The following is a 12,381-nucleotide window of genomic DNA, read 5'->3' as shown; positions in this document are numbered from 1 at the left end:
ACACTGGTTATACCATTTAGTGAACTAAATAGATAAAAAACCTTGCTTACTTGGACCAGAGTGGAGATGAGAGAGAAGTGATCAGATTGATGTGTATTATCAACAGAGAGCCAATAAGATTTGCTGATGGATTGGACCGTGGATTGTGAAGGAGTCAGTGATAGCACCACGACTCTTGGTCCAAAGAACTGGAAAGACGGAAATGCTGATGACAGAGCTGTAGAAGCTTTAATAAGAATCAGAGCCTAGGAGAAGCAACGGCCATGAGACATCTAGGGGAAAAGGTTGAATCGACTACTGGAAATAGAAGTCAAATTCAGGAGAGAGTTTTATGCTGTGGGTGTGCGTTTAGGTGTTGCCAATATACAGCTGATACTTTTTTTTTTTTTTTTTTTTGAGACGGAGTCTTGCTCTGTCACCCAGGCTGAAGTGCAGTGCATGATCTCAGCTCACTACAACCTCTGCCTCCCAGGTTCAAGCGATTCTCCTGCCTCTGGGACTACAGGCACATGCCACTAAGCCCAGCTAATTTTTGTATTTTTAGTAGAGACTGGGTTTCACCGTGTTAGCCAGGATGGTCTCAATCTCCTGACCTCATGATCTGCCCTCCTCTGCCTCCCAAAGTGCTGGGATTACACGTGTGAGCTACCGTGCCCGGCCTACTTTTTGAAAATCTAGTGAAATTATCAAAGGATTGAATGCAGACAGAGAAGAAAGTAGGTCCAAAGATTGAGCCTTGGGGCATTATAAAGTTCAGAAATAAGAAAGATACCATTGTCACTTGTAATCTTGTGTTAGTCCCTGCTCTTTTCTTTGTCTTATTCCCTTACTGAGCAATTCCTATAATAGGAATAACACATTTGATCTTTAATACAGAATGTGATAAAACATGGCTTCTATAAGCCAAAACTTGACAATTTAAATGGCAATTGATTAAAATTAAATAAAACTAACAATTCACCTCCCCAGCTGTATTAGCCACATTTCAAGTGCCCCGTAGCCACATGCGGTTGGTGGTTACTGTACTGGATGGCAGAGACACAGAATATTTCCATCACCGCAGGAAGTTCTATGGGCAGCCTTGCTCCAGGCCATGATCTTGTCTACTTAGGAAAAGTCAGTCTTTTCCAGGAAGATGCTCCCAGGGTGTGGAGTTGCGGCCCTGGATAGGAGATTTCTAGGCAGCATGAAGACTCTTGAATCTTTAAGATAGGCTGGGAGTGTTGAAAGGAAGGAAATGAAAAGGGAAGATACTAGGAAGGCTGACAATAGAGCAAGCTCAGAAAAGTTTTTACAAGCCAGGTGATCTAGTTAGAAAATTTTTCTGCAACCTAAGGGTCATGGAGTGTGATTCCGTGGTTTGTGAGTGTGACTCCGCGGTTTATGAGTGTGACTCCGTGGTTTATGAAGAGTACTTTCAGTGCCAGCATGAACCGACTTTACCTTCTCTATGTGCTGTAAAAATGTTTTTATGTGTTTGAAATGATATATTTCTATTCCCCTTTTGTTTTCCTTAGAAATCTTTGTCTCCTTAAAACATCTGAGAGTGGATTACCCAGTACACGCATTAAAAAGAACAAAGCTCTTTCCGGTTTCAGTCTACAGACCTGCCGGCACAGCATCCCAGGTAAACAGTGAGCGTTCTGCGTTCTGGCTGAGAGTGACCAGCCCTGAGGAGGCTGATGAATGCTGAGGGTGTGTCTCGCTCTGACATGTGGTCTGCTGTCTAGTGTTCTGCCATTCTTCATTTTACCATGACACTGACTTCTTGGGAGAGGAACTGGATATTGTCGCTGTGAAAGGTCACGAGGCCTGCCAGAAACTGTGCACCGATGCCGTCCGCTGCCAGTTTTTTACCTACACCCCAGCTCAAGCATCTTGCAACGAAGGGACGTAAGCCGTGTGAAGGGTTTTACGGATCCCCTTCTCCCATCTGCCTGTGAGATGCCTTATGTTTATACCGTTTTGTTTCCAACTGTAGGGGCAAATGTTACTTAAAGCTTTCTTCAGATGGATCTCCGACTAAAATACTGCACGGGAGAGGAGGTATCTCTGGCTACACATTAAGGTTGTGTAAAATGGATAATGGTGAGTATGTCACTTGAAAAAAATATAGCTGAAGGAATTACTCCATACTGAATATATCACAACCAAGGCTGTCATGTATAGCCACAGAGGGGAGAACATTCATGAAATAACAAATTTTGCAGTTTTCTGTCATTTTCACTCCTATCACCCAAGCTGACCATGTTTTAAAGGTAAATATTGGGGCTTGACGAAACTGTACACTGCCTGGTATTAACTAATTATGAGTTTCAATTTGACACCTTTATACACCTGGCATGCATCTCTCTCTCTCTTTCTTTCTTTCTCTCTTTCTTTCCTTCCTTCCTTTTCCTTCCTTCCTTTCCCTCTTTCTCTCTCTCTTTCCCTCCTTCCTTCCTTCCTTTGTTTCTTTGTCTCTCTTTTCCTTCCTTCTTCCCTTCTCTTCCCTTTCCCTCCCTCCCTCCCTTCCCCCCTTTTTTCCTTCCTTCCTTCCTTCCTTTTTTCTTTCTCAGACTCTCACTCTATTGCTCAGGCTGGAGTGCAGCAATGCAATCAATGTTCACTGCAGCCTCTGCCTTGAACTCCTGGACTCCAGCAATCCTCCCACCTTACTCCCTGAGTAACTGGGACTACAGGTGTGCACCACAACACCCAGCTAATTTTTTGTAGAGATGGGGTCTTGCCATGTTGCCCAGGCTGGTCTTGAACTTCCGGGCTCAAGCAATCCTCCTGTTTTGCCCTCCCAAAGTTCCGGGATTACAGACTTGAGTCACTGCACCCAGCTACAACTGGCATTTCATAATGAGACCCAGACTCAGCCAACACTCCTATTATCAAGGCCAGTAATCTTTCCCATTATCCTTTATAACTATCAATCAGCGCCTTGGTTAGTCAAATTATTCATTTTCTTCTAAAAATGTGTATCTATTCAAGAAGCACTGGAGCACCTCCTTTTTAGGGGTCTTTATTCAGATTCCATGCAGGATTCTGCAGACTTATGAACTGGCAAAGGTTAAGGTAAAACTTTACTAATAACAACGAGTGTGGTAGGGTGGAAATAGGGGTGTTTAGATTATACAAGACCTGTAATAACATAAAAGTTACAATAAAAATCACACCAGCAGTGTTTCCATCCCAGTGGCCAATTTCTGAGCATAGTCACTAGAGATGGTTTGTAGGCAAACAGAATTGTCCTAAGGGACAAATCCCCAACAGGAAAGAACACACCACAAACACTCCTGCCTAAATTCCCATAGTAACGGAGGATGGCTTTAGTATACACTGATTTACATAAAGCTGTATGTTCTTAGTCTGTTTACTGCTAAGTGTTCAATATTACAATACACTATAAGATGTAACTGAGATTTTATGAATAAAATGAAAGTGATAATCATGCTTTGTAGTGTTTTAGAAACATACAAATCTTTTGTGTCAGATTATCTGCTGTACTGAAAAGGCAAATCAATCCTTAATTTCTGAGAATTTGTTTTGTAGAACATAAAGATGTTAAACCGCCTCCAACACTAATATCCTAACTAGCAAACGATGCCTTCCTAGAGCTAAGAGGTGCTCTGATGAAAATCTTTGGGTGGCTCAAGTCTCCTTAGAAAGCCCGTCAATTAAGTTGTATCTCTTACATTCTGTTTGCCTCACAATAAATTTCCCTAAGTCAAGGAGGAGCATCCAGAATCATTCTGTTGTCTTCCTTCTACTTCTAAGCATTGGAAGGAACCCTTAACAAATGTTGTTGTTAAGTGATACTGACGTGGTTTAAAAAATGGGGATGAGCACTTATACTTCCGTAAATTGCAGATTGCATTTTCCCGCTTCCTTCTTCATTACGTTTTTCTCTGTTGGATTTACAGACTCTGGCCTGTAGAGGTTACGGTGTATACCAGGTGTAGATTGATAGCTACAGGAGAAAATGTAAGATAAAGGAAAATAAACTCATCTGTCTTTCAGTGCACCTTCGAAGGGAGTGAATTAGGTAACTCGGTTTTTACTGCAGTGTGTTAGATGAAATAATCCCTGATGTGAAAGGGAATGTCTACCTGAGATGTTTATGGTGTGTTGCACTGTCGTTGGTCTGCAATGAAACTTAACTTTCTGAAGATAGATAGCAGAAGCATTGAAAGAAATACTTCTTAACACAAAATATGATTCTAAACACATATTTTCATCATTTCGTTTAAACTGAGTAACAAAATAGGATGAACATCAAGGCCTCTCACCTGCACCTAATAGGGTCTTTACTGAGTTATTTCTAACGTACCTTAGTTACTACTTACCTATTAATTTTCCAAAAATTTACCTTTATGACACTTTCCACCTTGCAAACTATAAAGGCTTCCCAGAAATTCCAGAATAGAGTTAAGACCGTCAAAATGGCCCTCCAAAACAAATGTTCACCCTGCCAGCTCTAAAGTGAGAGCCTCTGCTCAGGCTTCCTAGGACACATCGTGCTTGTTCTCACCTCGGTTGCTGTTAGCTGCTGCTTCCTTCCAAACTCCTTTTCCATCCTCTCCTTCTATTTGAAATCGGCCCAGAATTATACACTCATTTTCCTACCAAGTAAAAAAAAGGCCTAGAAAGGTTGTTTTACACCCACAAAACTAGTGATTGCGCCTTCTAGGATCCGACTTCTCATCAGCGATTCTTCTGCTAACTTAGACTCCTTCCTTAGCTCAGGACACGGAGCCTCTCTGAGCATCCGAGCCTCGTTATTCTAAGTGTGATCTGGGCACAGAACATTGGCATCACCCGGGAGCTTGTTAGAAAGAATTTCAGGATGCACACAAACATTACTGAGTCAGAATCTGCATTTTAAAAGCTACCCAGGCGACCCAAAGGTGCATGAAAGTTTGAATCTCACTGCTCTAGAAGACTGCTATCTACAAGCACCCCACTCCCATGCCATCTGTGTTCCGTGAATGACTGGGTTCCAAGGCTCCAACTGGAAGGGTGGGCTTTTGTTGGGCATCCCAGTAAGTAGAAATAGAGGGAACTGTCCTGTCTAGGGAACCACAAGATAAAAGAAACACACGGATGAGTCTGTGTTAAAGTCCCTGAAAAGTACCAAGGACCCCAGAGAATCCCAAACAGTCAACAAGGCCAAAGGTCAGAGGAAATTCGCAGCAGATCAGCCTTAGTTTGGATGTGGATGGAGCAGGAGTGACTGGGAGTCATGGTCAGCAGAGTCACAGGGACAGGGGAGAAACGACCACGCTGAGTCCAGTCCACACCTGAGAGCAAGGTGCTCGTCTTTTCTTTCTAATGGTAGTTCACAAACTTCAGCAGGGCTGGTTCAAACACAGATGGCTGAACTTCCAGGCTGGAGTTTCTCATTCACTGGATCTGAGGTGGGGCTGAAGAATATGCATTTTTTTTTTTTTTTTAGATGGAGTCTCACTCTGTGGCCCAGGCTGGAGTGCAGTGACGAGACCTAGGCTCACTGCAACCTCCGCCTCCTGGGTTCAAGCAATTCCCTGCCTCGGCCTCCCAAGTAGCTGGGACTACAGGTCCCTGCCACCATGGCCAGCCAATTTTTGTATTTTTAGTAGAGACAGGGTTTTACCATCTTGGCCAGGCTGGTCTTGAACTCCTGACCTCATGATCCACCCACCTCAGGCTCCCAAAGTGCTGGGATTACAGGTGTGAGCCACAGTGCCTGACCAAGAATGTTCATTTTTAACAAGTTCCCAGGTGACACTGTTGGTCTGGGGACTGCACTTGACAACCACTGGCTTAAAAGAACCATTCATGTTATCATTTGAAAAAGGATAAGACTTGTAGGACCACACAGGGAGGGCTGCATCCTTTGGGGTGTGTGATTACAAGATGACTTAGTCAATTCCATTTCTTATGTGTATGGTCTGCTTTGGCAACTTGATCATAAAGTCTCTGCAACTCAAGGTCATGGTAATCTATTGACTTGAGGGAAAGTTTTCTTCTTCTTGCTCCTGAAGGAGCAGAATGACTGGTGGAAAGGAAGACGCAGGAAGCTGCTCATCGCAATGCTTCTGTTGCAGAGTGTACCACCAAAATCAAGCCGAGGATCGTTGGAGGAACTGCGTCTGTTCGTGGCGAGTGGCCGTGGCAGGTGACTCTGCACGTCACCTCACCCACTCAGAGACACCTGTGTGGAGGCTCCATCATTGGAAACCGGTGGATATTAACAGCTGCTCACTGTTTCTATGGGTCAGTACCATGCCTGTTTGTACTAGTTCATCATCTTCACATATTTATAAAAACTATTGCTAGCATATTAGGAAATAAACACTTTAACCAATTAAATTGTCTTATTCGCAAAATTAATTAATTCCTTCAGTGGAAAAAAGGCAGAAAGGAAGAGCCCTTCGTGGTCTACCGGCATCAGAACAGGCGCAGGTACCTGGCTGCTTCACTGCATGTGATTCCGCTTCCCATTTAAGCGTATCCACACCACGAGGGGTCTTCATGTTATTCCCTGCAAGAGCATAACTTCTTCTGCACCTCGCTCTGTGCACTGCATATATATTGGCAGAAAATATTAGTAACAGCTGTGCTCAAGTGCACTGGGAACTAAACTCACAGAGAATTTACCATTCTCTGAATCAAATTTCTAATATATGTGTGTGTGCATGTGTGTGTGTGTGTGTTTAAATACAGAAAGAGGTCAGGCATGGTGGTTCATTCCTGTAATCCCGGCACTTTGGGCAGCTGAGGTGGGAGGATCCCTGGATGCCAGGAGTTTGAGGTCAGACCAAGCAACATAGTGAGACCCTGTCTCTAAAAAATATACAAAAACTAGCTGGGCATGGTGGTGTGCACCTGCAGCGCCAGCTGCTCAGGAGGCTGAGGTAGAAGGATCGCTTGAGCCCAAGAGTTCAAGGATGCAGTGAGCTACTACAGTGCCACTGCAGTCCAGCTTGAGCAACAGAGGAAGGCCCTATCTCTAAGTAAATAAATAAAATACACAAAGAGTTCAGTATACATCCTCAAATTGGATTCCATACTTAGGTCACTTTCAGCATTGGCCAAACATAAAGCCTCCAGCTGGAAGGATACATATTCCAGGGAAGTGAAGTCAGACAAGCTTCTTCTTTGCTCCTTCTGTAACATCCGAGTTGTTTCCAGACACAGTTTTATGTGTTTTTCCGTACTGGGGTTTCTTTTTGTTTTGTTTTAAATCAATCTGCAGCACACGCATATTAAACTCAAGAACACATGTGAGGTGAAGAGTCCCCTTTACCTGTCACAACATATGTGAATGGAGTACCAGAAAGGCTATGTGAGTTTCTCAGCGTCACAGCTAGTCACTGGCAAAGTTGAGATGAAGCCCAGTGGTTTTGTGTGTGTGTGTGTGTGTGTGTGTGTGTGTGTGTGTGTGTGTTGGAGTGTGGAATGAGTACTCATTCATTTTTTGTGTATAATGTATTTTCTTTATAGGGCAAATTTTTTTTTATCCTGAAAAATCTTAGGATAAAATCCCTGTTATCCACCTGAATGTCCATCACTGTTAGAAAATACTAGTAATAGTTAAATAGTCACACACTTAAAAAATGTTTGGGATTGGTTTTGGTAAAGGAAATTTCTTTCCCTCTGCTGTTTGCTCCTTAGGGTAGAGTCACCTAAGATTTTGCGCGTCTACAGTGGCATTTTAAATCAATCTGAAATAAAAGAGGATACATCTTTCTTTGGGGTTCAAGAAATAATAATACATGATCAATATAAAATGGCGGAAAGTGGGTATGATATTGCCTTGTTGAAATTGGAAACAACAGTGAACTACACAGGTACGGAGAATTTTATTTGGAACGTTGTCTCCAATGGTGAACTGGATAAAATGTTTAACACTACTAGACTTACAGCCTGACCCTGCCAATCTCTCCATGCATTATCACCATGAAAGGGAGAGGCCTGGGACACTAGTCATTCATTCTGTTAAGGCTGACACGCTTTCCTGGTTATTGAAACTTATTTGGGGACTGTGTGTGAAGAGATACATTTTCCTCAGGCTTCTCCAGGTGCGTAGAATGACATCACTTCACAATACATCGGAAGAGTGAAGATAAGGTAGTCTAAAGATAATTCAGTAAAGATAATTTACGGCTGAAGGATGAAGGTCAGAACAATTAAGCAACTTGTGCAGGATCAGAAACTGAGTTGGATGGAGGAGTCTCTGGGGAGGGTGAGGCTTGTCTCTTGTCCTCTCACCCTGGCATGGGTGAGATATCACGCTGAACCTGAGGGAGGCGAATGTATAACAACAAGGCAAAAAAAACGAATATAATCAATACACAAAATGCAAATGATGGGCAGTGAAGGAAGAGAGTCTCTTCTGAAAAAGAGGATATATTTGGCTTCTGATATTTAAACCATGATTTTTTAAATTTAGATTCTCAACGACCCATATGCCTGCCTTCAAAAGGAGATAGACATGTAATATACACTGATTGCTGGGTGACTGGATGGGGGTACCAAAAATTAAGAGGTAAAAATGATGTTTTTATATGTGCTCTATCCTAAAAATAAAGAATGTAACCTTTTCTGCCCTATCAAGTCGTGTAGCTACAGTGCGAGTCAAGTCACATTATTCAACTGCAGGAAGAGGATTAATAGAGATGGGGAGGCAGAAGTCACCCGAGCGAGGCTGATGCCTCATCTGTTTGACTGGAAATTTTAAATATGACTAAACCTCTTTAAAGACTAATTATATTTAATGAAGTTTAATGTGAAGCCTAGCACTTTTCAGTAAATGTTCTAGCCTGCTATCCAATTACTTTCTCTGGGAAGTCATTCCAGTTAGAGTCATAATTAATTTTTGAACTTAATTAACATTAACAAAATGGTACATGCAATAGTGGGAATAACATCTTCTTCATACTGGTAATTATAAAAGGTCTGTGAAATAAACCTAACGTTTTTTCTTTCTAGATTTTTATATAGGCATGATTTTTTTTTTTTGAGACGTAGTCTCACTCTTTTACCCAGGCTGGAGTACAGTGGCACGATCTCAGCTCACTGCAACCTCCACCTCCCGGGTTCAAGCAATTCTCCTGCCTCAGCCTCCCAAGTAGCTGTGACTACAGGCTTGCGCCACCACGCCGGCCATGATTTTTATTTTAAATATATGCGGCTGGGCATGGTGGCTCATGCCTGTAATCTCAGCACTTTGGGAGGCCAAGGCAGGTAGATCACCTGCATCAGGAGTTCAAGACCAGCCTGGCTAACATGCTGAAACCTTGTCTCTTCAGAAATACAAAAATTAGCCAGGCATGATGGCAGGTGCCTGTAATCCCAGCTACTCCAGTGGCTGAGGTGGGAGAATTGCTTGAACCTGGGAGACAGAGGTTGCAGTGAGCCAAGATCGCACCACTGCACTCCAGCCTGGGTGACAGAGTGAGACTCTGTTGCTCTCTCTCTCTAATACACACACACACACACACACACACACACACACACACACATGTTTATATGTATTATGATATGGCTAGTCCACAAACAAACCAAACATTTTTTTTCAGGCAAAATACAAAATACTCTCCAGAAAGCGAAGATACCCTTAGTGACCAATGAAGAGTGTCAGGGGAGATACAGAGGACATAAAATAACCCACAAGATGATCTGCGCGGGCTACCAGGAAGGAGGGAAGGACGCTTGCAAGGTAACAGAGTGTTCTTAGGCAATGGAATATTTGCAAATTAAAATGCTTAATGTATTTTAAAAAGCAGCCTTCTGCCAGTGAGCAGGGAACACAGTGTATTCGTTTGACTTAGACTGAAATCTAAAACGAGGAGACTGATGAACGCAAGCACCCAGGCTCTTTGCAGTATATTAAAGGGCCAAGACAACATTTTAGGCAAAATCGGCCTGAGTACGATGTACGGAAGATGGGAAGCGTCTGAGTTGATCTGTGTGCCTTTTCTTGCCTCCCCTTGTTCTAGGGAGATTCGGGCGGCCCCCTGTCCTGCAAACATGACGAGGTGTGGCACCTGGTAGGCATCACGAGCTGGGGCGAAGGCTGCGCTCAGAGGGAGCGGCCAGGCGTTTACACCAACGTGGTCGAGTACGTGGACTGGATTCTGGAGAAAACTCAAGCAGCGTGAACGCGTTCGCAGGTGCCATTTGAGTCCATGGAGCACAGAGGATTTGCTGGGAGAGGGTGCTGATGTCACTGAGCAAGACTGTGCCAGCCTGCTTCCTCCACAGTAACACCCAGAAGGGGCTTGGTGTTTGTAGGAAAATGCCAAGAGAAAACCAGCTGTCACAAGCTGTTGTTTCCAAAACTGCCGCTCTATACTCATTGTAGCTTGTTTCAGCATCCGGTCTCCTTGTTTTTGATCACATTTCTACGGAGCCCAGGAATTACCATAGGCACTGTTTTCGAAGATTAACATATAGGGAGATATACCAGAAAATAGCCAAGTGGTGGCAGCAGGGATCAGATAGAAGAACTGATCAAAGAAGCCACCATAAGTAGATTTGGTCAATGGAAAATGAAAATGGGACGAAAGGAGAACAGAGACAGTCGTCATGATTTTGCAGAATCTACGCTCTGCCTGTGTGAACACGTCTTCTGTAAAGAAAGAATTTGATTGCATTTAATGGCAGATTTTCAGAATAGTCAAGAATTCTTGTCATTTCCGTTTTAAAATATATGTATTTTTAAAAATCAGTTTGGGTAGACACAAGAGTGAATGTGAAGACACCAGAATTTCTGTATGGAAGAGGATTATGAGCAGCAATTTACTTGGAAGTGGTACCTTAGGACCAATCCTGAAGATACCCTTTCCTGAAAAATGATTTGTGATGGATTGTATATTTATTTAAAATATTTTGGGAGGGGGAGGCTGACGCAGATGGGGAAGCATGGTCAAGCCTCCCTAAGACAAGCTGCTACGGTGACTGTGGGCTCCCAAAGGCTAGACCATATGTTTATTGGACAAAAATCTCCACAGACTGCATCCATACTACAGAGAAAAAACAATTTGGGAACAAATGGATGGTTACAGTCAAGTCTTCAGCAAGCAGCAACCTGTATTCTAAGTACTGGGATTTTCTGTTTAGTGCAACTATTTATCTGATTATTGTTGTGAGCTAGTGCAATAACCTAGAATTTGAACTGTCACCACATAGCTTTCAACCTGTGCCAACAATTCATCCAGTGTAAAAAAAAAAAAAAAAAAAATTTTTTTTTGAGATGAAGTCTCACTCTGTTGCTTAAGATGGAGTGCAGTGGCACGATCTCAGCTCACTGCAACCTCCACCTCCCAGGTTCAAGCGATTCTCCTGCCTCAGCCTTCCAAGTAGCTGAGACTACAGGCACGCACCACCATGCCTGACGAATTTTTGTGTTTTTAGTAGAGACAGGGTTTCACTGTGTTGGCCAGGCTGGTCTTGAACTCCTGACCTTGTGATCTGCCCACCTCGGCCTCCCAAAGTGCTAGGATTACAGGTGTGAGCCACTGCACTGGCTGTGAAAAATATTTATTGAGCACAATTATGCAATAGCATCGTGGAGAGCAAACAGATATGTCCTGGCTTCATGAAGCTTACACTCTAGTTAACATGAGCAACAAAATAAAATCATCACACAAAATCTATATGTTCAAGCTGAAATGAGCGGCTGCACCAGATTCCATGAGATGAGAAAGGAAGAAGGACATTTTTCACCAAGTTCAAAGACTGGGATACAAGAGAATTTGTCCTGAAGAAGAGAAAACAAAAACAACAACAAACAAATGAAAAACCCAAAAGAGCAAAATGACGGTCGGGCGTGACGGGGCATATCAGATCCAAAATGCTGACAGCTTCGAACGAAACTGGAATTGAAAATCAGAGTGCCTTCAAGACAATACTGTCTTATTAATATTACCTTATTACCTTAGTAGACTGGAAGCAACGCTGGACACAAAAAACGGTTTGGATGTAATTTTTGATAAGAAGAAATCTTTCTGTAAAGTCTTTCCTGGGAAGCTTATTAATTGAGAAAAACACATATTTTTGATTTTAGTGTTTTACTTTGTATAATGTCTTAATTTTTGAAGAGCTAGTATATGCCTATGATTCATTAATGGAAATACTATGAGATATAAAATATACAATGAGAAGATCTCTTCTGTACAAGAAGAGTGCACGTTCTACACATCACGTAGCACCTTCTCACTTCCATTCTGTCTGGGCTCATTTCTGATCGATTGTCTATGGTTGTTTCTGATGGGTACAGAGAGAGCTTTCTCTGTCTGGGGGTATTTCTGATGTGTACAGAAGGCCTCTGTCCATGAGGGAAGCCTGGTCTTTGCAGCGGGGATTCCACACTTCATGTAACCAGTCCCCATGGAAGGACACTCGGGT

The 12,381-nt window shown here is 42.8% G+C and overlaps 1 protein-coding gene across 1 annotated transcript in view; it reads left to right on the top strand.

The window, feature by feature from the left end:
* F11 (coagulation factor XI) overlaps positions 1–12,196 on the top strand; it is a 28,242-nt gene extending 16,046 nt beyond the window's left edge. The window contains exons 9-16 of the mRNA XM_012452813.3: positions 1,518–1,627; positions 1,731–1,893; positions 1,982–2,088; positions 6,075–6,243; positions 7,645–7,820; positions 8,423–8,518; positions 9,552–9,691; positions 9,972–12,196. Of these exons, the coding sequence (XP_012308236.2) occupies positions 1,518–1,627; positions 1,731–1,893; positions 1,982–2,088; positions 6,075–6,243; positions 7,645–7,820; positions 8,423–8,518; positions 9,552–9,691; positions 9,972–10,133 (1,123 nt within the window). The 3' untranslated portion in view covers positions 10,134–12,196. The remainder of the gene's footprint in view (positions 1–1,517; positions 1,628–1,730; positions 1,894–1,981; positions 2,089–6,074; positions 6,244–7,644; positions 7,821–8,422; positions 8,519–9,551; positions 9,692–9,971) is intronic.
* Positions 12,197–12,381: the final 185 nt, after the last annotated feature.

This window comes from Aotus nancymaae, unplaced genomic scaffold, assembly GCF_030222135.1.
Source record: "Aotus nancymaae isolate 86718 unplaced genomic scaffold, 86718_ANA_hifiasm-v0.15.2.pri h1tg000006l, whole genome shotgun sequence".
Classification (NCBI taxonomy): domain Eukaryota; kingdom Metazoa; phylum Chordata; class Mammalia; order Primates; family Aotidae; genus Aotus; species Aotus nancymaae.
Note: the sequence above shows the minus strand (reverse complement) of the source record. Positions and strands in the feature narration are given on the sequence as shown.